This window comes from Anser brachyrhynchus, assembly GCF_964034855.1.
Source record: "Anser brachyrhynchus genome assembly, chromosome: Z".
NCBI classification, from domain to species: Eukaryota; Metazoa; Chordata; class Aves; order Anseriformes; family Anatidae; genus Anser; species Anser brachyrhynchus.
The window spans coordinates 30,165,089-30,190,294 of record NC_137697.1 but is presented as its reverse complement, the minus strand read 5'-3'; the positions used below and the strand labels follow the sequence as shown (position 1 = coordinate 30,190,294).

The following is a 25,206-nucleotide window of genomic DNA, read 5'->3' as shown; positions in this document are numbered from 1 at the left end:
TTTTAGCTTCTCACTGCTCTAGTCTGTTATTAGTAGGCAATACATTACACTAATCTCCCTTATGCTGAGTCTGTTTTGCCCATGATGGTAGTTGGTGAGCGATCTTCCTGTCCTTATCGCAACCCACGAGCTTTCTTTTTTCCATCATATTTTCTCCCCCTGACCTTCTGAGGATGGGGAGTGAGAGCAGTGTGGTGTAGCTTAGCTGCCCATCAGTGCAATACCACCACACTACTGCTAAAGGAAAGCAAAACAGAAAAATGAATTAAGACTACACACGCACAAAAACTTTCAGATTACCTTCTTAAAATTCACCATAATAAGGCATCAAAGAACTAAACAATAGGCAGCTGATATAATTTCTGAAGCTATGTGATCTCAGTTCCAATACTGACGAGGACTGGGAAGCCCACGTTATCATCAGGAGGCAGCTGACAGAGAACAGGGTTGGGGAAAAGATGAAGATGAGGAAAAAAAATACAGACATTGCAGCCAGGGGTGTATTGCTGGGGATTTCAAAGCATCTGCTACAGCACTGCAAAGCAGTCGTGCCTTAACAGTCTGACTTGTGGCAGTTGTAGAGGGCAGGGCAGTTCCTCTTCCGTGGATTTCTGCACCATCAAACCATCAGGCTTCCCAACACCTGACAGAAGGGCTAGGTTCACTACTCCATTTTAAAAATGAACAGGCCAACAGTGGGCTGACTTACAAGACAAAAAAAGTCATGTCCTTTTTTTGGTCCTACAAAAACACTGGTTTACATTCACACAAACTAATGTGCCACTGGAAAGCAGTCAGGTATCTGTGTGATGGAGTTTCAAGGCATCTAAGATAATCAAGTGAACATGTGCATAATTCAGGCCATAGGATCCGCACAGCAGTTCAGTTCATCCAATACATTACTAAATGCAGGTTATCAGAGTAGGCAGTCTTTTACACCAACCAGAAGTAGATTTTTCTAGGAACTGGCTAAGGCTTTCAAAAGAAAAGCAGTTACTTTACTAGCTCTCCTAAACAGCCAGATCTCCCCTGAAATTCCCTGAATTCCAGATTAAAAATTTAAAAAGCAAGACACTAGATAGGTGTATTCTGCCTCGGCAAGCAGAGTTTCAGCTTAACACAAGACTAGTAAGTACAAATTGCTCACATTTTAATAGAAACAACAAAAATATAAAAAAGTACATAATGAACACTAATTTTGAACATTTACAACTACACACACTGTAAACATAGTTAATCAAGTTATTTGAAAGGCAGACTACAGTTCTGTAGTTGGCGAAATGTGGTTTGCTCTTCACAGAATAAGCCCTCAGAGTCAACGTGCAAGGACAGCAGGAGCTTACAGATACAATCACCCACTTTTTGATGGAAAGACCTAGAAGATAACCAGCACTATGAGCTGTCTCCTGGGGAGCATTCTCCTCCCAGCAAATTCATCGCACCGATTTCCAACCTTGTTCAGAGACGACAACTGCCAGTTTTCCAGGTAAAATGCCCAAAGACCATTTTGTCATCCTTTGAGGTTAACAGAGCCTTGGATGCAAAGGATTTCCCAAACAAAAACAAACAAAAACCCTAGCAGCTTTTACACGGGCATTCTCAGGGCATTCTCTTCAAAACATCCAGATTTTGAGAGTCTAATCTCCAAACTACTGTACTGTAGTAAAAGTATATTAAAAATGTACTGTATTAAAATACACACCTGAGCATATTTTTCCATGCTAACTTATCTCTGTGGATGTAAAGGTATACCAAAAAGATTTTAAGTGCAAAGAGCTCCTTCCTCCTCATAGGAATTAAAAGTTTAACCAAAAATCCTACAGTACGCTCAACACTCAAGTTGTTTGGTGGTTTTAGCAGCTAGAGCAACAGATTCATCGATGTAGTCCACTGAATCATGCAAGTTTTAGTTGAAAATCCCAGGATCAACATAAGGATATGCAAGAAACTCCCCCAGTTTACTGCCTTCCGCATCATAGTGGAGCATTCGAAAACAAACATCACAGAAGAAACAAGGATCCTCTGGTGCCAGACTGTCTTTGTTGGTTACCCACCTGCAAGTTACAAAATACAAGTGTTTTCCATGCAAGCCAAACACACGACAAACATCTCAATGTTTTACTCAGAGTTGGGGATGGCATCAACAAACATCAGTACGGTTACACCGAAGAGGTACTACATATATTGACAATTTACCATCCCAGGCCTACAGCGATTTCCTAACTAACCCCTCTGCCTATTCTGTGTCAATCTCAGCTGATATCTGACACTGCTGCCACTGCATGTCCTGTGGAACCCTCAGACCTTTGGAGCTGGTACAGTGCACAACAACAACAACAAAAATGAGTCAAGAATCTTCTGTCCAGCCTCTGGCTATTTAAGTCATGAAAGATAAATCTGTTTTACCTTACAGTGAGAAACCTCGATACAGAGCACGCACACGACTGACTCCAAACTACTCTTGGAATAACCAAATCCATTTACAAGTCTGCAAGAAAGGCCTGGGTGATGCAGACAGGGCAAGGAAGGACTGCTGCACACCCCAGCAAGCACAAAAATTGACATGAACACAGCTGCCAGCACAAAGAGGGGCTGTCACATCACTGAGCAATTAATTTATGGTAGCCCTGACAGCTCAAGGCTTCTGGTGATTAAAGATGCTATCTGCACAGATTACAACATACAGGACAGACAGCCAAAGCAGCTCTGGCACCCATGGTTTAGCATCTCCCCACTTAAGCTTAGTGCTTAATCCTGGTTTTAATTTAATGCATTTACATCACCTCTGGTAATGCCCTCCCTATCCCATCTTTCCCCCAAACTGACCCTTTGGCTCCACCCCCCCCTTCTGGCCAAATGCCTCACAGATTACAGCCACTTGTGAAGGCATTCTGGGGGCTCTGCTAGGAACCCTAGAAGAGGCTCCTGTCACGATGGAAAATTGGCTCTTGGCCTAATTCCAGGCAAACTTTAAGAGTTGCCTGGAAACTTGCAAACTAGCAAGGTAACAGAACACAGCTCTGGTGTCAAACTGGGGCTGAGTTTAAGCTCGGGGGGTGCGGGCGACGGACACAAGGGAAGCAATAGGTGTTTATGTAAAGAAATCATTCAGGTCTATAAAACCAAGGAGCCTAGTTTGGTGCATAGAACTCCTTAAGAGAACTTTCTATGACTACTGAAAGGCTTTCTCATGTCTAAGTAAACAGCACTAAACACTACAGTAGCAAGTTCATGTTCTGCTCTTTTATCTGAAGAAAATCTGTGCATCACAAGAAGTTCCTTCAAGTACACCAGCACAGTACAGAGCTTTCAGGTAGAGGTCTGAAGTTTATCTGTGGGGGAGCTACATGCCATCTGCCTCTGAAAATCTCCAGATTTTAATATATTACTTTGAAGTCGGACAGATCCATACTTCCCTCTACTTAAATGCTGGATTTAACAAAAGCTTTTTAAGAGAATTTATATCTCGCATCTTTTGTCGTAAGGTAAAAATGCATCGTACTCCCCCAACACTGAGATTTTCAAAAGTAAGTAACAGATCAAGAGCTCAGCGGTATGTATGCAAAAGAACCTGAGCCAAAGAATTAACCTCTGCACCATTACAATTCTTTGATCATCCTGAATCATCTCCTCCCAATGACTACACCTGCAGGAAGCCTTTTCAAGGGACACCTGCCTGAAATATAAAATCTCAGAACACTTATGGATTTTTGAATGGAGATTATTCACATAGTATACTAAAAACACACAGAGCTCCGATTATTTTTTGGAAAGTTAGTAGAAACACCTATAAGGATTTGTTTAAGAAGACACCTTAAAAAGATAAATTATGTAGCATACCTGGCTGTATACATTTTGCATACAAAGCATTTTCTGGTACATAACCAGTGTTTCTTGATTAACAAGGGATAGAGGTTCCTGTCCAAGCAATCATCATGATGAATAAGCCTTGAAGGAAATAAATAAATACACAAAATACAATAAAGACTCAGACACATAGGAGCTGATCTGAACATAAGCACGGATGCAGGACTTCAATTCCAGTACAAACTATGACTTTACTTCTGCTTAGCATTTCTCCAAGTCTTCATCTGTATTAAGATGAGACTGCTCGTTGCACCATCTGTGGATTTTATTATCAGAAGTAAATTTAGTTTGTATTACTAACTCAGAAATTTTCAGACCATCTACTTTAGTCATTCAAGCAAATAATTCGGAGTAAGTTACAGCTTAAAGCTTACACCTCCTACGTAGACTAACAGGCACAAGCATAACTAGGAGAATATTCAGAGGTTCACAACCCTGAGATCATCATCATCGTGTGACATCCAGACCCTTCTTTGGGTTGTATTCCTCTGAGAGATACCCTTTATTAACAATACTTAGATATATCAGGCTTCTAGAAGGAAAAAATCATCTACAGACACTCAGAGGAGTGCTCTCTCTACCCTTCATATATTGAGCAGAGCATACACAACAGTTCTATTGCTGATGTGGTTGCCACCTCACAGCCACTGTTACCTGCTCCTTCTCTGCTTTCCCATTCATGTTACCCCACCAGTTCCATTCCTCCATCCCTTTTTCAGTTCCTGCAGCCTGACACCAAGTCTAAACTACCAAGTCTAGTTGACTGTAGCCAGAGCCACTATCCGCAGTGTGCTGCCCAGTGCTCCACAATTATTACGTAAATTTGACACACACTGGCTTTGCATAGAAAAGGCTTTTCACTGTGGGTGCCATTCCTCCCATACCACAAGTCGTGTCATGCTAACAAGAAACCAGATTTTTTATGCAGGACAAACTATTACAAAAAAAAAAAAAGAGCAAGGGAGATTGCTCTTCTCCTTTCTAAGGTGGTATATGGAATAAAGTCTTAAATAAATCCTGCAGAAAGACACATGAATGATCTTAAAATTAGTCTAACAGATATTCAGCACTTAAATGTCTGAAGTTTGTCCACTGAAGGCTTGCTTTTGATTGCCTGGCAACTCCCAAACAGCAGTAACTTACCTTATATCCGTGATGATAACGATGTGCTCGCAGTTCCCTTGGTGGCAGAAAAGGTATGGAAATCCAATTTTGAGGGACAAGTCATTAAACGTGTAGTCCTCCATTTTAACAGACTGAAGATTTCCATAGCCTCTGTCATGGGCTTCTGACCACTCAATGACTGTTCTGAAAATAGAAAGGCCATCAGCATGGCAAGGCTGTAAGCTACAAACATGCAGAAAGGAAGTACTCCTTTTCCTTACTTTTTGGGGAACACGCAATGCTCTTCAGCGGGATACAGTTTAACAGGTTGAAATGAAGAGTTCACAACAGATGTATTGACGTAACTTCACAGCAGTAACACAGCTCCGCACAACTGTGCGCTGTTGTTGTAGAAGACCTGCATTTAAATCCCTACCAGGTAGCTTCATGAGGAGGTCTAGTTAGAGTGCACACTACTGATGGCACCCCATCCAGGCCAGGTCGTTTGCAGCCCAACAGTTCCAAAGCACTCCAATTATTCAGGTCACCAGAATACAATTTTTGTTCTTTTGGTCTACGACTTTGTTTTAAAGCTGTTGGTTTCAGTTTTTTTAGTGTTTATTTATTTATTTATTTTTTCCCCCAAGAAGAAACAAAGCTGACAACTGCACAGCTATTTAGGATTGGAAGGGCACTAGTCACTGTTACAATTATTTTCAGTATACTCCTATATACATGCCATTTCACTATAAACTGTATATTCACTATGAACTGTGCATGTCATCACAGGCTTTTCCATAAAAATCTTTGTTGCTCAAGGACAGAAAGAGAAGCAGCAGCAAAATAATTAATTTCTTTGAAATCACATATCAAGTTTGGCACAACAGGAATACAGTCCAAACTCAAAGCTCTTCCACACCATTCTAACAGCATCATCTCCTAATGTGTCCAGCAAGTCCCCACTTCCTCAAAACAAACAACGGCGTATAGCTTAAATGGTATGTATAGTTCCAAATAAGAGATACCTGAGACTCTTGGGAATGCTGTCTCGCATTTCTTTTCCTAACAGTCTCTTTTCTGGTTTAACCATGAAGGCGTTCAGCACAATTTCAAGATGGAGCAGAACAACTGATTCCCACACAGCTGAGCCTGCTGTCCTTCTGACCCACCTTCTACCTCACAGACAAGTCTTTTGGGTGGTCATCACAACTACGGAGGGCACTGAAAAAGCCAGTACAGACTGACAGCTGTGAATGTTTTCCCTTTCACTGTGTTTCAACACACCAAAACAGAATTTGTGAGAAACAACTGCATTCTTCCTTTTTACAAGTGATATGGGTAGAAATGAAAAGTCCATTCTAGATTTACACACTAACCATTCCAGTCTTAAAAACACCACAAATCATAATAAAAATTTAGTAAATTTCCTGTCCTTTAGGGTTTTCCATAGTCTATGTATATGAATACTGTACCTGCTCAGATCTCTGCACTCGGGATATCTCTTATCATTATAAAAGATGCCTTCAAAATAAAAGAAAGCAGATTTGTAGAGATCCTGAGAAAGAAAGAGAAGTCTGCATTAGTGTTACAAGATATTTAACACCTTCAACATTACAAGAACATGTCAAAAAAACAAGCACTTCAGGTATCCAAATTACTTTTAGAGACTTCATTCTACAGATTTCTGAAATAAACCTTGCTCTGGTTTTAGATGCTGACAAGAAAGCTCATGCAGTTGCTCTGCTGATATTGTTCTCAAGACAATATAGGTTATTTTAATTCTCTTATTCCTATCTCCATCATAGCAGTTACGGATTTCTATAAAATACAAAACACCACAAGGAGCACTTGGGATGACAGAATAATTGCAATCCTGTCCCCTGCACGCGCACACACACAACACAGACAAGATAGCTACACAGGAGCAGTCCCTAGTCGCATTTACATAAACCAGACAGACATGCAATTTTGGAAGGTCCAATCCCCTCACCTCTGGGGGATCAGAAGAAAATCTAGCTTCCTTCAAAATACTCCCTTAATTACAAAGTTTCTCACATGCAGACAGGCATCCTGGTACCAACCTTCTCTATCAAATATTATTAACAAGTTGTGGCATTCATATCAGCAGTGCAAGCATCGTCACTTTCCAAATCATCCCAAGAAACTGAGCTAACCTATGAGCTGTCCACACATATGTAACAAATTCTGCAGAAGAACTACATAACTATTTAAGGTAAAGTCATATCCATCCATAAAAAAAAGTTCCTGCACCATGCATATTCTTGAGAAGGAACAAAATATGGAGAAAATATCCTACTCAAATAACACAGTCAAGTGTCGTTATGTTTACCTATCCAGACTGCTTGCACAGCAATATTCAGAGAGCTGTCCTCTCCCAAAACTAAAGTAAGAGCCATACTTTATTTCTACAAAATAGTAAATGTGTGTGGTTTTGTAACTAATAAAGCTATTACAATAGGAGAAAGAAATGGAATAGAATATCATTATATATATACACACAGACAAAAGTAAGATGGGGAAGAACATAAAAAGTTTGTATTTCAATACTTACATCATTGATACCTAAGAAAAAAGTAATTGCTTAATTAAAGCATACATCTGCTTTCCGTAATTCCTTTTTCTGTAATTTCCGTAATTTCCTTTTGTTGGTTTCAAAACAGTCTTTATACAAACAAGCAGTCTGAGCAGAGAAAAGATGACCAAAAAATCTGTGCTTTTTTAATCCATACAACTTCACCTTTAAAGTGTGTTCTTCCAAGTTCTTTTGGAACAAGTCCATCCTGGATCTTGGGCTGGAGAAAAAGGCCAGCTTTGTACTGCATTTATTGTTAGAGACGAGGGGAGGCTGAAGGGCACAGACTAAACCTGTCTCAAAGCACTTCAGAGCAGAACACAGACTGCTGCTTAGGAAGCCATTCTGCGTATGCTGTGTATATAACTGTGCATAGCTATAGCACACACAAGTGACGCTGAGATATGCTGTATACACACACAGCTGACCTGTTGGAAATTACAGGATACAAAGTTTTCCGTATTTCCAATTGCACTTTGAAAAAAAAAAACAGCTACAGTACCTGTCAGCAAAAAAAACCCTTCTCTCTATTTATATACTAACATTGAAATGTTGCACAAAGCCTATTTAGAACCTGTGTTTTCTTGAAGTATATAGAAAACACTTCAAGAAACTCTTTATTCAGGGGCCTTCAGAGCATTTTGTAAAGTAACCCTCTGGTATGCATTGACACCCAGACACTGACAGAACCACAGTTTTATTAGAGTGAGGTGGGCCCAATCTCTACACCTTTTCCTCTGTTACAGCATGTGCAAGCTTAGAGCTAATTAAAGCCTGTATCTGGTCATCAACAGAACTGCATGCAAGCAGGTCGGACAGAAAATGACTGCAGATGGTGACTTTAACATGGAGACTGGCACATCCCAATCCATTACTCATTAAGTCAGAGTCCTGATGAACCTGTTACATAACTTTTGGGAGGCAGCCCATGCTCCGCAAGAGCTTACAGAAGAAAAAGCAGAGAATGAGTAAAGACAAACGGAACATGAATGATTGTACAGGCTGTGTACAGAGGCATGAGCAGACCAAATAAGGGTCAGCTGGGAAAACTGTGGAAAAACTAGGCACTCTGGAGCCCTATGTCAGATTTATGCTTCTTCATGAACAAAGAATGAATACTAATGAGTGCTTGGAGGTCCTTTCGAGCTATTAAGTCAAAGGTGTCCATCAGGAAATGCAGACACTGAAGCCGGAGATGGAACTCATGACTGGAGATGACCTGCACAAAGGCACAGTGGTAGGAATGTGTTCTACATTCAGCTTGTTTAGGCTCTGAACTGTCACATTCCCTGGCTCTCCAGACATGAAGTACGTGTAATGCCATGCTCTGAGAGCTCCTTACCAACTTTTGTACGTCACAACTGTTCTAAGTTAGCCACCTGCTCCGAGCTTCAGAAGGCAGCCGTTTTTCACCTCCCTTGACAAAAGGTCAAGATTCTGGGGAGGCTGAGTCAGGTCTTTCCTGATCAACGCTAGCAAGAGATACAACTCACACATTCCTTCTGCTCAGACTTTGCATTATCCTTCAGTATGCAAGGAGGAATGTCTCATTGCATTTCTCCAGGGGATCCCCATAGTAATAATATTCACACAAAAGATCAGGAACGTTGTTAAAGGTATCCATGTCTGTGGAATAAAACACCTCAATATTGACTACTTTTCTTCAACATCCCCCTTATGTTGCTTTGACTCAAATGCTTCTTTACAAAAAAATTAAAATGGCACAGATGCAAAGAGTAAAATCACAAAACCCAGGATGAAATAAATTCTGCCTACTTACACCAACAAAATCCAAAAAGTCTCCTGCCCTCTGTATCAACTGACCAGCTACAGATGTTTCCCTAATCAATGAGAGCAGGAACTCGATCCTTTTGCTCAGCTTATGTACCCCAACTGCATTTCAAGAGAAGAAAAAGCTGGCATCAACAGCTACCTTGCATACAACAGCCTCTTTTCTGTAGCCTCTCATAGTGCCACTGTGATTTAAATTAGCTTTTAGGATCCTTCTAATAGTCAAAAATCTGGAAAAGCTAACATACTTCTAGCAAGTATAGCTGCCACTTCCTCCTAGACCCAAAGAAGGTAATTCTACCCCAATGATAGCCGATTACCTGCCTGCTGAAGGAACATGCACATTTTATTGTGAACGTGCAACTTCACCGACATGCACTCAGCCTATACTCCACTGTTTGTTGCAATTCCTAGTCATGTTTCCAGAAAACAAACAAATGGAAGCAAAGCACACCTCTCACAAACAACTCCTGCTGGGAGGCCAGGCATGGTAGCATTCATTTACTTTGTAGAAGTTATTTGTGCTAGGAAGCCACATCTCTCAACCCTGTCTTCTAGGAATGCTTTGACAGTCTCAGATGACTCCTCTGCATGCACAGGAAGGGAGTTTACCCTTGGAACTAATCAGCTACTGCTTTGGTAGCTAGGTAGAAAGATTATTCTACTTAATTTATATAACTGAAAAGATGGAGGACATCTTTCAGTTGTCTTAAATGGGAATGTGCAAAATTTTCATTTTTATGTATACAACCATACAATATAATCAGTACTATAAATAATATACTATCAATGTAATATGAATTATGTAATATATAACAGATGATAATATACGATCTGACAAGAAACCAGAGCATACTGGTTCCAGAGTGCAGAGTACACTGTGGTTTCTCTTCAGATCGTACTGAAGAATGCAGAATGTGCAGGTTCCAGAGTACAGAGTTCACTACGGTTTCTCTTCAGATCACGTATTATCACACATTATATAAATTATATTACGTTGATAATATACTATACTATTAATTTATAACATTGGCCAAACAGCTGGGCCTAGAGGGTGAGATCAGTGGCAAAAAATCCAGTTGGAAGCCAGTAACTAGCAGTGTACCCCAGGGGTCTGCAGTGGGTCCAGTCCTTTTTAACACCTTCATTAATGAATGATGATAGGGTGAAATACACCCTCTGCAGGTCTGCAGATGACACAAAACTGGGAGGGCTGACTGATAGGTCAGAGGGTGATGCTGCCACACAGAGGAACCTCAACAGCTTAGAGAAAAGGACTGTCAGGAACCTGACGAAGTTCTGCAAGAAGTGCAAAGAGAGATACAGCTACTGGACAGAGTCCAGTGAAGGGTTGTGAGGATGAAGGGACTGAAGCATCTCTCATACGAGGAAACACTGAGAGAGCTGGAACTGTTCAGCCTGTAGAAGGCTCAGAGGAAACCTCATCAACATGGGTAAACAGAGGATGGAGCCAGGCTATTTTCAGTGGTGCCCAGTGACAGGACAAGAGGTAACAGGCGCAGACTGAAACACAGGAGGTTCTGTCTATACATCAGGAAACACTTTACAGTGACAGAGCACTGACACGCGCTGCCCAGAGGCTGTGGAGTCTCCCTCCTTAGAGATCTTCAAAAACTGCCTGGACTTGCTCCTAGGCAACCTGCTCTAGGTGGCCCTGCTTGAGTATGGGAGGTTGGCCGAGATGACCTCCAAAGGTCCACTTCCAGCCTCAACCACCTTGTGATTCTGTGATGTACCTGATGTAACATATTACCTACATTATGTAATTTCAGTCTTTTCAATTGGAGTACTTTTTTCTTTTTGGACCTTTTTTCTATATCCCCAGAGAATATCAGGGAATTGGAGCAGAGATAAATGATCTTCATTCCTACTTTTGATCAGCACCAACTTACAAACACCAAAGCATTTACTTATCCTCAGGGTACATGGCCTCCCATCCTGGAAGTCTGGGATGGGGAGCAGAAGAAACCCCCACAGTTCAGGTAGAGACAGTTAGAGACCTGCTGCTCCACCTGGACCATCACAAGTCCATGGGGCCAGATGGGATCCACCCAAGGGTGCTGAGGGAGCTGGTGAATGGGATTGCTGGGCCGCTTTCCATCACCTACCAGCAGTCATGGTCACCTGGAGAGGTCCTGCATGACTGGAGACATGCTGATGGGATGCCCATCTATAAGAAGGGTTGCAAGGAGGACCTGGGGAACTACAGGCCTGTCAGCCTGACCTTGCTGCCAGGAAAGGTGATGGATCAGGTCATCTTGAATGCAGTCACACAGTGTATGCGGGACCACCGGGGGATCAGGCCCAGTCAGCATGGTTTCATGAAAGGCAAGTCTTGCCTGACCAACCTCATCTCCTTCTATCACCAGGTGACCCGCCTGGCGGATGAGGGAAAGGCTGTTGATGTAGCGTACCTAGACTTCAGCAAGGCCTTTGACACGGTCTCCCACAGTATTCTCCTGGAGAAGCTGGCAGCCCATGGCTTGGACAGAGACGCTCTTTGCTGGGTTAAAAACTGTCTGGACAGCCAGGCCCAGAGAGTGGTGGTGAATGGAGTGAAATCCAGCTGGTGACCAATCACCAGTGGTGTTCCCCAGGGGTTGGTGCTGGGGCCCATCCTCTTTAATATCTTTATTGATGACTTGGATGAGGGAATCGAGTGCTCCCCCAGGAAGCTTGCAGACGACACCAAGCTGGGGGGAAGTGTCCATCTGCTGGAGGGCAGGAAGGCCCTGCAGAGGGACCTGGACAGGATTGGCAGAGGCCAGTGGGATGAGGTTCAACATGGCTAAGTGCTCGGTCCTGCACTTTGGCCGCAACAGCCCCATGCAGCGCTACAGGCTTGGGGCAGAGTGGCTGGAAAGTTGTGCAGAGGAAAAGGATCCGGGGGTGTTGGTCAACGCTAGCCTGAACATGAGCCGGCAGTGTGCCCAGGTGGCCAAGAAGGCCAACGGCATCCTGGCTTGTATCAGGAACAGTGTAGCCAGCAGGACCAGGGAGGTGATCGTCCCCCTGTACTCTGCTCTGGTGAGGCCCCGCCTCAAGTACTGTGTTCAGTTTTGGGCCCCTCAGTACAAAAAAGACATCAAGGCCCTGGAGCGCATCCAGAGAAGGGAAACGAAGCTGGTGAAGGGCCTGGAACACAAGTCCTACGAGGAGCAGCTGAGGGAGCTGGGGTTGTTTAGTCTGGAGAAGAGGAGGCTCAGGGGAGACATCATTGCTCTCTACAACTACTTGAAAGGAAGGTGTGGGGAGCTGGGGGTCAGCCCCTTCTCATAGACAACAAGCGATAGGACTAGAGAGAATGGCCTCAAGTTGCACCAGGGGAGGTTCAGGTTGGAAATTAGGAGACAGTCAGGCATTGGAAAGTGTTGCCCAGGGAGGTGTGGTGTCACTGTCCCTGAGGGTGTTTAAGGAAAGGCTGGACCTGGTGCTTAGGGAGGTGGTTTAGTGGGTGACATTGGTGGTAGGGGGATGGTTGGACCAGATGATCTTGGAGGTCCTTTCCAACCTTAATGATTCTATGATTTGTGTTCAGAGATAGGAAGTCCACCTTTAGCTTTCCATTACCTCTGGTGTTTCAGAATATTGCTCAGTGTAAAAAACAGTCCACATGGACACATCTCCACAAGAAATCAATGCTAGTGTTACTACTTTCCAGCAACAGCACTAATGAAGTTTCTCTTGACATGCCATCAAAAATGTACAAAGCAGGTCAGCTTGGCAATGCCACCAGGAAGTATTTACTTGTGGCGCAACGCCCACTCAGAACCAAGCTAGCTAAATATAGTACTGAAGGGACAAAAAAACCAACCCTGCCCCTCTCTACTATATGTTTTCCAAGTTCTTACACATTAGTGGTCCAAGCAGAAGGTTTTACCTTGCTGATGTGCTCTGGTGCTTGATCTGGCTGACTGCTGAACTCTCCACCTATCTGGAGGTCACTGACGCAGGAAATGGAGTCTCTAAGTTCAGTGAGCTTCTGGCTGCCCAGTACAAGGACTGTCTGATAGGGTTTGTGATCTTTATGCTACAAAGAAAACAGCATAAAAGGTTCAAGTGAAAATCACTTCAGTAGAAGAACTGCTCTTGAGTTGACCGCTTGAGGTATTTAATAGCAGCACAGAGCACACCACCTTCCTGTTTAAGATTTAAAACAGTATCTTGCCTCAGCCTCTTTTACAGTGGAAATTACTAGTTTTATGTAGAAATATCTTTGTGTATACCAGTACCACACGGAAAACCAGATTCTGTAAAAGCCTTGAGAAGTTACCACAGTTGAAGGGTTTACCATGCTTCCTCAGTGGTGATTTTAAATGTTTGGGAAAGCAATACATCACCTGAGCAGGGATGAGGCATTAGAATACAGCCTAGAGGATTTAGTACCAACCTTCTGAAAAATGACAGGATAGAAAATGTTCAGAGTTAAAAGCAGTTCTCCCTCTTCTACTAGATCTACTGGATTGTCTGGCCTCCTTCCAATTGCATGTGACTCCTGGAATTAAAAAAAAAAAGATACAAATAGATATTATATTGGCAACCTTTTATATACCATAGTCCCTGGATAAAAGTCTGAGGAACTCTGTTCTAACCATCACTTGTTTTTGACTGTCTTTTTGTAGCCTTCTGAATTAACAGCTTCGTTCCTTCAACACAGGAAAGTGAAAAATTGTGGTTTCAAACATTTCCCTTCATTTCTCAGCTCTGGAGAAACTGAGGTGCTTTTGACAATTAGAAACACCCAGCTACTGTGACAAATCAGAATGGCTGAGAAACACGGGTTATGAAGCTCAGAACTAGGAACTTTGCCTCTACTGTTTTCCTCTTTCAGCTCTACAGAAACCAGCTGACAACTATTGATACATTAAAGCTTAGATACCAACACAGGATTCTGCAAGCAACAATGCTATGCAGCAGTAATCTGCAGTAAGTTAGAGCAGTAACTCTATGCTATACAGTAAGCTCATACAACGCTCAGTACACTTGACGCCCTACACAATGCTTTAGTAGCAGCCAAGTAAAAGCAGTCATACAGCAGTAATGGGCTGGAGTTCCTCCTTACCATGTTTCCATGTTTGGTATCAACAGACTAAGAGATGAGTTCCTGTGCTATCTTTCCATAAAATGTCTTTAATCTCAGTCATTATCTGCAGATTCAGATCTGCAAACATTTACAGCGTACACAGGTTCACAGTACTGGGAAAAAAAAGCAACCAGTACTTGGATTTTGGCTGTGCTAGACTGCACTGAAATCCTGTGAGATGATGGAAATCTTACCATCTCATAGGCAAGAGTTTCTTGCCTGCAAGCCCGATCCACAATGATTCTTTCTTCTCTCTTCTCTAGTGCCTTCTTTCTAATTCTGAGGGACAGAAACACAGGACAAAAACTTCATTAAACAACTTCTGTACACAATCTGTAGACATATTTTCAAATAACAAAAGGCACTACAGTGCAGCTTTCAAAGAGCAGGATTTCTGGCCATCTTAGTACAACCAACATTTGCAATAATCCTTTCTGCCAATTCCTGTACATCATCCCAGGTTGTGGATTTCAGCTTGTTTTTTTTTTTTTCATACTCAAATTACAGTTTGTTTGCGGGCAGTTTTTTAACACGAGAAAAAACAACAAAATGTTGACCCTGCAGAGACTCTACAGAAGAACACTTGCTACCTTTGAGGAAGCTATTTCTTCTAGTCCTCACAATTTAGAAAAATCCAATTCATACTCAAGCAAAGAAGAAAAAAAGAAAAGAAAATACAAATTTTCTCAACCTCAGGACATATTTTCCTAAAAAGAACTTCTAAAAAAAAGCGTGCCACGCCTACAATACACATATTTAACCACTGTGTGAATAACAAACTCATTTTAACTTTCAGGACAAGTCTATTCACCCCTTCAGATCTTCCTGAAGGTTTTCAGGAAGATTTTGAAGAAGTATATGGCCACAATTTCAGTAGTTACACTTTGGATGTTACAATGGGACTGCGGGTTGCTGGAGATAAGAACTACAGATTTGTTTTTTAAATTTTTATCGAAACCTTCTTCACATACTTTCAAGAAGTCTCCTGTGTGCTCAAAATACAGGCACTAATTCAGAAGCACCTAGGTTCAGGAATCCTCAGTTTTTCCAGGAAGAAAGATGGCATATTCTGTGTCATATCTTCATAAAAAAAAAATCCTAAGTAACATTAAAGCAGAAGGCTCATATCAACTAGCTTGTCCTAAAATGGTGTTTCTGCCCTTAGAGTGTTTCTAGACACTGCTTCAGAAAGTACACCATGGCCTAGAAAATGAACATGCAGCTAACCACGCTGTTGTGTTTGTTTGGCCTCCTTCTCGTCCCTCAAATGAGGATACAGACAGTATGTCCTAGCAACGTACCGAAGAGTTAGTAAACTGCTGTCTTCAGGAATAACTTCTGGGTCCTCTTCTTTATCAGAAGACATTAACATAGCAACACTAGAACAACAAAGAAAATAATTATTACACATTTTTTCATACTTAATGAAAATCAGTAAGTTATTCTTAAAAAGGAACGAAGACAGTAAAATGCAAATAAACAAGGCATAGCTTGTACAGCCTAAGTCAACTCTACTGCCCTTACGCCTGATAAGACAGAGAAGCAGAAGTCAAAGAGTCCTGGATTTTTTATCTGGCTTTCACAGAAATTGGGCAAATTTTCTTTATTTTGCATTCTTCCTAACAAAGTATAGCTGTCTATAGAGGTGTAACAAGCCCCGGTAGAGATGTGTGTCCAACACTTTTTATAAACTTAAAAATGTCACTTGACTTTTTCAAATCCCACCCACCTGCTCCAATTTTCTGATGATATATGGCAAAACAGATTCAACCAAAAAGGACCATCAGCCTCAACCCATATGGTAAAGCTAACAACTCACCTAAGCACATGTAGGCAAGCCACCACATTCACACAAGCACTGACTGCTGTATTAAGGCATTCATTTACACCAGACTTCTTCCAATGGGAATTAAACAACATTTCTGCCAAAAGTGATAGGTCCACCCTTCCTTGCATCCTTCTTTCCATCCTCAGACGCTTTTAACCCTCACTCTTCTTGTGCCCACACAGAACCCAAAGTACAGCTAACTAGAATTTTTTGCTGTAGTGCAAATCACTGCAGGATGTAGGATGGAAGAGTGGAACTGTTTTGGCTGCAGTACTGATTTAAACTGATTATACAAATGTCACGTTTTCATACCATAAACAAGGATGAAATTTGTCACAGAATGGCTAAGGTTGGAAGTGACCTCTGGAGATCATCTAGTCCATCCCCCCTGCCAAGCAGGATCACCTAGAGCACATTGCGCAGGATGGCATCCAGGTGGGTTTTGAATATCTCCAGAGAAGGAGATCCCACAGCCTCCCTGGGCAAACACCCGTTCCAGTGCTCTGTCACCCTCACAGTAAAGAAGTGCCTTCTCATCAATACATTAAAAATAAAAACAAACCAACAACTGCAGAACACCACATCTGCATCCTGTCACAGTTTTTATAATATGAAGTTATTCCACATCACCCCACAAACAGACCCAGCTATCCATGTGTAAGCTTCAGATTAGACACTATTATACTACCATCAGTTACCTTTTTTTTTTATCTAAAAACATACAGAAAAACGCTGATTCAAAAACCATAGTGTTTTTTTTTATTATCAATCGAGGAGAATTTTATCCAACATGAAAACAGTGTGAAAAAATACCATTTAAAATAGAGAAGCATCACCCGCTTTCAATCAGACTTGATTTGTCTCCCCACTGTTTGCAGACTGTATAAAGTCAGGGCTTATATCACTGCCTACGTCATTGTCTAGGTTGAATCCCAACAGTTATGCAAACCTCTCCATACGGAGAAGGAGAGCACTGGTGGAATCCAGAAGGAAAAAAAAAAAAAGATTGTACCATCTATTCTCAATGTAATGTATGATTTGGTTATATTCTTTTTCATTATCATCTTCTAATGTCCTCCATGTCAACAATACTAAGCTCGGGAAGACTGTAATTGCAGTAATGGATAAGTCATTAGAGTAGGACTGCACAGGAGTATACAGCAATTGAGAAACAGAAGTCTGGAATCAACTGCTATCAGCTGACAGTAAGTGAACGTCAGAGATAAAGTTTCGGTTCAGGGTAGATGGCCTACTTCTGATGACCCGATAAATTTATTCTGCACTGAAGATTACTTGGATTTACTACTGTTTAGATGCTTTCATACCATCCAGATGTACTCTAAAAGAAAAATAAGAATTTTTCTGTGTATTTTAAGTTACTGAGGAGATTAATTCAGATGTATTATTTTAAAAAGAAACAAAAACAATGCAGCAATTACTTGCAACCCCTTAGAAAAAGAACCAACCTTATCCTTAGATTCCCGCCAGAGGAACTAGAGGCAGAGACAACTAAGTCAGCCCTGTATCGAATGCAGACTGCTGCTAAAGAACAGTCATTTTAAGCAACATAAAGGAGGACAAGAGTACTTTGGAGAACATAAAGCAAGCATCAGCTTTAGATAGGGTTGTTCTCCATTCACCACAGGTCACTGTTATGAACAGCCCATCCACTGAAGTAAATACAGTCCCTGACAGGTAAAGCAATTCACAAATAACCTTTCTGTGGCCAATAAAAACCATCTACATCCCACCAGCTTGCCTAGGCTGTTTATTGAAGTCTTCTTGCACATGCATCAGTGACCTTATTTACCTAAAAATGCTGAACTTCTTGAGGTCCTGCCATTTTGCAAACATGCTTATACCCTTTGCTCTTTAAGCAACATGTAGGTTGTTTGCAAGATTTGAAAACTACTGCTGTAAAATTCCATCTACAAAGGCAACAAAATCCCATTCTGAGAGAGGGAGTTAGGAGAATCTTACCAAGTAGAGGTAGAGCACCGACAGTATTAAACTAGTGGATGCTACTTAGTGTCTTTGCTAACTATTGTGCATTGTGCAACTTAGTTAAAGCAAGAACCCTTGGGCCCCTTAGCAAGGTTAGTCTCTTGATAGGAGTGTGAGCCTATCTTAAGAAACTGGCAGAAACTGGTCCTGCAGGTGGACAAGAGCCAAGGAGCAACTGAGTCTGTGCAAAGACAAGGGGTCAACTAGCGGTGACGAGGAAGAGTCACCAACCTTCATCCCCACAACCCCCGGCGACCTCCACCAGGAGACACTGTGCAAGCGCAGATGGGAGGAGCTTATGGAAATGACTTCTTGAACTAATTTTAATACGAAGTGGGGACAGGTTATGCATATGTATAGGTGCATTGTGGAACTTCATGCATATCTAACTCTTTACTGCATGTAACCATGGCAAGTTGCCGTGTTGCAGGCGCACGATTTTGGTGGGACTACCCCAGGTGCTGCCCAGCGCTGAATAAACATACCTACTTTACAATCTTACCGATTGTGGAGTCCATTTTCTGCAAGTCAATCTCCCTTCTACACAAGCATACAGTGTCAAACTCCCCAATACTTACCTATGCTTTCCTTCCCTCCCATAGCATTAGACAGCAACCTCTGGCTGTGGCATCTGCAGAATGCCCACTAATCATCCACTCCAGGAAAAAACTAACATTCCCTAGAAAGCAGCTTCAAGAAGACACAGTGAAGAACACCTGTCATACAAGCTGCTTCCTCATTTTCCGTGTAAGGTTGGAATGGTAGCTAGCACAAAGAGAAAATGACGCTGGGTCCCTGAGAGGCTGCATGGACCTTTGTGAGCCTCGATACTGCAATTTCAAACTCCTCAAAGTCAGAAACCTTTGATTTCTAAAGGAATGTTACATGCAGAATACCTTTTTCAAGCTTTTTAATCAGTCTAAACCGATGAAATATCTCACTGTATCACAGGCACTTAAGTCCTGAAAGACCTTGCTACATGGCCTTTTCTGTAGGCCACGCTGGAGTAACTCCAGTGTGGTGGAACCGCACCACTAACGCTTAGTCCACAGTCCTAAGAAAGTCAGCCTTCATAAGGCATATGGCTGTTCCCCCAGGGAATTAAGTCCAGGTAGTGGGTGTCACGTGCCTAACACACCAAACTGCATGCAACAGAAAGCTTGCACCAGACGCACCCCACTCCTGAGGCAAGCTGATTCAAGACAAAGAGCAGTCATACGCACAACAGTGCACTCAGCTATGGCGGGGGGGGGAAATAATCGCAGTAGATGCCCAAATTGCTTAACAGGCATTAAGATGAACTGTAGGATAGTGACAAGGAGCAACAGACAAAGGTCTCGCTTAAATAAAGCATGCAAAGCGTTACACAAAATTCACGTCCCCTAGGAAGAAGGCTAAAAATAAAAAGGTTAAGGCCAGGCCTGTGGTAATTTCGACATGGAAACAGAACATCAGCAAAGCCTTTAATCACCATGGCCTTGCTTTTCTCAGAATATTCTGGCAACCCAGAAATCTTTCTCAGTTTTAGAAATTAAAAACTTCAAAGATTCTTTAGTATTTTGCCTGATGCTTTCCTGCTAAATCAGATACAGTGTTTATACTACTCTCTACATCGCATATATATTGAGGGCAGTACTTTCATCACCTTTGAGACACTAATGCTACGAGACGCTAAATACTAATACGATAAGATGCTAATGCTAGCTTAATGCAGCTTTATAACACGTCCCTAGAGATATTTACAACTACCCCCTTCTAATAAAACAAGAAGGTGAAGCAGGGCTGAAGAGAAATAAGGTACCTGTAAGCCTCACCTCCCTTGACCTACCTAAAATCCACACGGATCTAAGCCTGTCCTACACCTACCCAACAAATCACTCTGAAGGCAAAACAGAGTAACATAGCTGAGCACCTCCAGCTTTAAAACACTTCAGTCTCTCAAACGTCACTACTGAAACCCAGTGTAAATCTCTGTGCCAACTGACGGAACAAGAGTCAAAACTTGACCCTCCCCACACCTTGGTTATTTAAGAGAAGAGCTGATAGGATCTCCTAGCTGGGGACAGCATTTTACACCTGCACGCAATCCATACGACCGTGGTCTGCACACAAGTTGAGCAGCACGCAAACTGTTCTTACTGAGTCAAATTCAAGCGAGTGAAGGTGGAATTATTCTCCCGCAAATGGAAAAATACACATGTGCAAAAAAAGAGAGATTAGACCACAATATACTGGGATGCACAGCAAGTTAAACAACTTTTAAATATTATTCCATTTCTTCTCACCAGAAGACTCTAAATCATAAGAAATACTTAAACATACACATATCACAAATATTGTGAAAAAGGCTCCACTATGGATTTTGGAAAACTTCATCCTGAGTCTATGAAAGATTCCCTTACCCTGCTACTGTTTTCTTTTAAACACAGGTACAGCAGGAGTATCCACATCTTGCCATCTCTCTGCTAACCAAAGCAAAACAGCTTAACGTGCCAGAACTTCACTCACAAGTAGTTCAGTCAAGAAAATGTGTTCATATCCAACATGCCTTCATGTCACTGCCTAGGAAACTATATTTAGGCTAATAACAAGCGTGACCAGCAGACTGCACAGCATAGATCTTGGAGTAGTTCACAGTTGTCAACTCCTCTCAAGGGACGAGTACAAACAGCTCAGAGCAGGCAAGTGAAAGTGATCAGAGGTGGTGACTTGAGGTTGGCCAACGTTAAGGAGAGATTCATGAGACTAGGACTATTTAATTTAAAAGCAAAAGCACGTGGAGATTAGGGATTGGGATTCCAGCCTGCATGAGGGAAAAGGTCACGCCAGGATGTGCAGGTTTATCTTCATTCTCCTGCAAAGCCAACAAGCAGCTGCCAGATGATCTGATTTTTCTCCCTCATAGACCCTCTCTCCCTCTTTGCCCTCCTTTTCCAAACTTCCTTGCTCCACAGCACCACTTTCCATGGTTTACTCTACAGCAAATGGTCTCTCTAACCCCAGGAAACGCAGACAGCAGACGAAACACAGTAGTCATAGATGGAAGGAGACAGAAGAGAAGAGCATGGAATAAAGGAAGGGAAATAAAAAGCACAGAAAATCTGCTTGAAATTTACGCAAAAATAGCAGCATACGGGATCAAGCAACAGGGTCACTGCAGAGAGTAAGCCACAGCACAGGAACAGGAACTACACTACAGAGGGAGAGCTTAAAGAGTAATTCACACAGGTGCTGCCACACCAGAACACATGAACTGTTTCTAATGCTAGCATCAGCCTCTATTTTTCCTAAGCCTAGTAATGCTAAAAAAAATCCCAATCACCAGAACTATGACAGCTGAAGTAAAGCACGGGTTTAGTTAAGCTAGCACTTGAAAATGTGAGAATGCTTGGCAAGTTTCTTCTCCATAGACAAGACAAAATATAACTCACTGTCTTGATTTCTTCCTGCACTACAAGTGTCCCTAAAAGGTCTGATTTCTGAATGGCTTCCCAAACCTTCACTGTCACACACAACATACACACAGGTATGTTTTGGCTCCAACTTTGAACTCTGTGCTCCTAGGCTCCAATTCTGCATGTTTCTTGCCTTTTACTGAAGCAGTGTGGTACCTTCCTACACTTCCTCCTCCCTCTCACGCACCATCACCATTTAAACAAACAGTAATTATCAGTTAATGACCATCTCAAATAATGTTGCTGATGTGGGGACAACATGACAGCAAAGCCAACGATCTGAAGTATAACTGTGGAAACATTTAGCATGACACTCACCACACACCTTGTGCAATTTCATATGCATCTTGCACTTAGGGCACCCATACAGATCACAACTCCAGCTACACTACCAACCTTTGCCTCCTGGATCACATCTGAGACTGTCCAGGTTTGGCTGGGATAGCTGATTTTCTTCACAGCAGCTCCTTTGGTGCTGTGTTTTGGATTTATGATGAAAACAGTGCTGACATCACACTGATGTTTTACTTGTTGCAGAGCAGTGCTTGCATAGCAGCAAGGTCTTTGCTTCTTACACTGCCCTGCCAGTCAGGAGGCTGGGGGTGCACCAGGAGCTGGGAGGGGACACAGCTAGGAAAGTTGGCCCTGAGGAACAGGGGGACGTCTTGAACTATGCGACATCATGCTCAGAAGTAAAAATGGGGGGAGATGACTGGGGGAGGCACCGTACTCAGGGACTAGCTAGGTATCAGTCAGCTGGTGGTAAGCAATTACCTTTCTGTCACTCTTTTCTTTTAATTTGTGTCCCCCCCACCCCCGCCCCACCTTTATTATTTTTTTCTTTTTTCTTCCTTTCTTTCTTGTTACACTGCTTTTATCTCTTTAAGTGTTCCCCCTCCATCCAGCTGGGGGGAGCGACTGCGCAGCTACGTGGGGCTCAGCTGCTTGCTGGGGTTAAAGCACTACAGAGACTAAATTCATTCTACTCCATGCATGAAAGCGAGCCACCTCCACATTGCTTTTGCAAAAACTAGTACATACTTCTCTCTCCTTTGAGGAAACAATCATCAAGGGTTTTGCACAAAGCTATACACATAGCAACAGAGCTCTGGCACGTCTTTGTAACTGATGAGCTGCAGGAAAACCAACAACTGTGATGCTTTCTGCGGCAATTGCTGTGTGAAATTCGGCCTTTCCTAGAGGATGGGTAAGAGCAGGTGATCCTCACTACTTATCTGATCTGGAAGTCTGATGCCTCTCAGCTTTAACACGTTAGATCCTGCTGCTCTAGCACCTGGATGGTTCTCCCCTTCCAGTGCTAACACAAGTTTGCAATTCACTGGTCTGCAAAACCGAGCAGAGCTACGTGGGAGCCAGTGCACAACAACATGAGAACCATTTTTCTCTCCCAGACCTACTGCCAGCTAGGCAGCTCGGCAAAACAGCGCTGTCCCCTGCACCAAGAGTCAGTTGCGGAGCCTGGCACAGACCACACCGACAGCCCTGACAGAAAAAGCAGGCAGAGGATGAGGATGCACAGGGTCAAAAGCTACCGTACGCTGCCAGAGCCCATCTAGGCAGTGTTAACACAGATGTTAACACAGATGTCTGGCTGCTTTCTTCATGTGAGTTCCACCTCTGCAACCAGGGCCTCCTAAGAGCACGTACACGTTCATACGCCGTCAGTGTTACCTGACGAGCGGTGCAGGTACGCCTCTACATGCAGGGCGCCGAGGCCTCTGCTCACCATGACAAGCCCACACCATAAGGAAAAACCCAGCACTGCTCTATAAAGAAACGTTTTCCTTCTCCACTATTTATTCCAGAGGAAAATAGGGGGGGAAAATCCCACCCGCCCCCGCAGGCCCCCCAGCTCCCGCGGCCACCTGCAGACGGCCCGCAGCTCGGCCGCCGTCTCCAAGGCGCAGCCCAGCTCCTCCGCCACGGCCATGTCCTCCTCCTCCTCCTCATCTTCCTCCTCCTCCGCCGCCAGAGAGAGGTCGGGGGGCCCCAGCTGCTGCCGCCAGCCGCGGCCCAGGGCGCCGACGCGGAAGGCTCGGCTGTGCAGCTCCCCCACCTCGTACTCGGGGGCGGCGGCCGCCGCCGCCATGTCCGCCATCGGCAGGGAGATCCCCGCCGCCCCGCGGCGCCCCTGGGGCCTGTAGTCCGCCATGTGGAAACGCGTCACGTCGACATGGGCGGGCCCGCCTCTTCCGCTCCTGAAGGAGCCAGGGCGTGCGTGTTAAAAACAGAAATAATAATAGTGAATAAAGTCCTCAAAAGCGTGCAGCGTTGGGGTGTTACATGGTGTCGTGCAGTCTTTCATCGCGCCTCACTGAAAATTTCTGCTACGGAACCAGCTAGGTTGGGAAGGACCTCCGAGAACACCGGCCCCAACCATCTTTCCGCTGAAATGCGAGCGTGGTGCTTGCCGACCCTTTCTTACAGCGTTAGGATGTGCAGAAATATGATGAGTGAGGTTCTGGAGATATGTAGCAGTTTACTTTGTTGGCACTGCCAATGTCTTTGCTTAAAAAGCATATATATGTATTGGCTCCATCTGTCCTCCCGGCCACGCAGGATTAATGATGCTTTCAGTTGCTTCAGGAGCAGTATTGTAGAGAAGGTACAGAGAACCCCGCAGTGGACAGCTGCAGCATATTCTCCTGTTAGAGCACTTGGAAATTAGCCATAGGAACAGTGTGACAAAGCTGCTGTTATCACCACCTGTTAAGAAAGAGGCACAAATAATCCTGGGTTGATCTAACCTGATACACCTGTTTCACATACCAATTAAACAACAGTGTTCTCACTCACTTCAAGTCAAAATACTCTATTACTTCTGTAAGTATTGAAATAGTACTCAAAAAGGAGGAGCAGAGGGTGAGGTTGAGACCAGAAAAGTTTGCGAACAAAGGTCAGGTCTTTGAAATCTACATGGAAGGGGCAGACTGCCAAGTGCAGACGGTGGTCACAGCATTTACCTGCAGCTTTTGCAAGAGAAAGTAGTTTGGAGGAGTGTGTAAGTAAGTACTTAGGAGTGGTAAGAATGTAATAGCACAGCCTATGATACAGGACCATATTTTGCTTCACTTAGCAATAACAGAATGATCTACAGCCCCGTGCCTTCCCCAGTTATATTTAGACTTGCACTTCAGGGCTAAATTCTTTCATCAGCTCTCGCTCACCTTTGCCTCTTAATTACAGTTATTATTCCTCATTATGGAAGTTTTGCTAAGCTTCAGTCCATTTTTCCTGCACTCATTGACACTGTTTCCTTTTCAGCTACACCCTCTGCTTTCTTCATCCATCATGTTTGTGCCTCATGACACTCCCAAGCTCTGGAGGAAGCTCTTGATTAGGGACTGCTGCCCTCACTTCCTGCTGTATCCTCCCCGAAACCTACTAGTTGTTCCACGAGGGGTTCTTATTCCAGTTTCCAATGCCACGCCTGCCTTTT

General features: G+C 43.2%; 1 protein-coding gene across 2 annotated transcripts; it reads right to left on the bottom strand.

The window, feature by feature from the left end:
- Positions 1-1,133: 1,133 nt before the first annotated feature.
- Positions 1,134-24,195, bottom strand: SNAPC3 (small nuclear RNA activating complex polypeptide 3). 2 transcript variants are annotated; one of them, XM_080573902.1, is made up of 9 exons: positions 23,633-24,070; positions 15,761-15,838; positions 14,654-14,738; positions 13,767-13,871; positions 13,257-13,406; positions 6,444-6,526; positions 5,011-5,175; positions 3,841-3,948; positions 1,134-2,054 (listed from the first exon to the last, which is right to left on the bottom strand). In XM_080573902.1, the coding sequence occupies exons 1-9, from the start codon at positions 23,917-23,919 to the stop codon at positions 1,907-1,909; spliced, it is 1,209 nt and encodes a 402-aa protein (XP_080430028.1). In that variant the 5' UTR covers positions 23,920-24,070; the 3' UTR covers positions 1,134-1,906. The 2 variants fall into 2 exon arrangements, with proteins under 2 accessions (XP_080430028.1, XP_080430029.1); XM_080573903.1 differs by lacking the exons at positions 1,134-2,054; positions 3,841-3,948 and adding an exon at positions 3,977-4,123 and having other exon boundaries at positions 23,633-24,195.
- Positions 24,196-25,206: the final 1,011 nt, after the last annotated feature.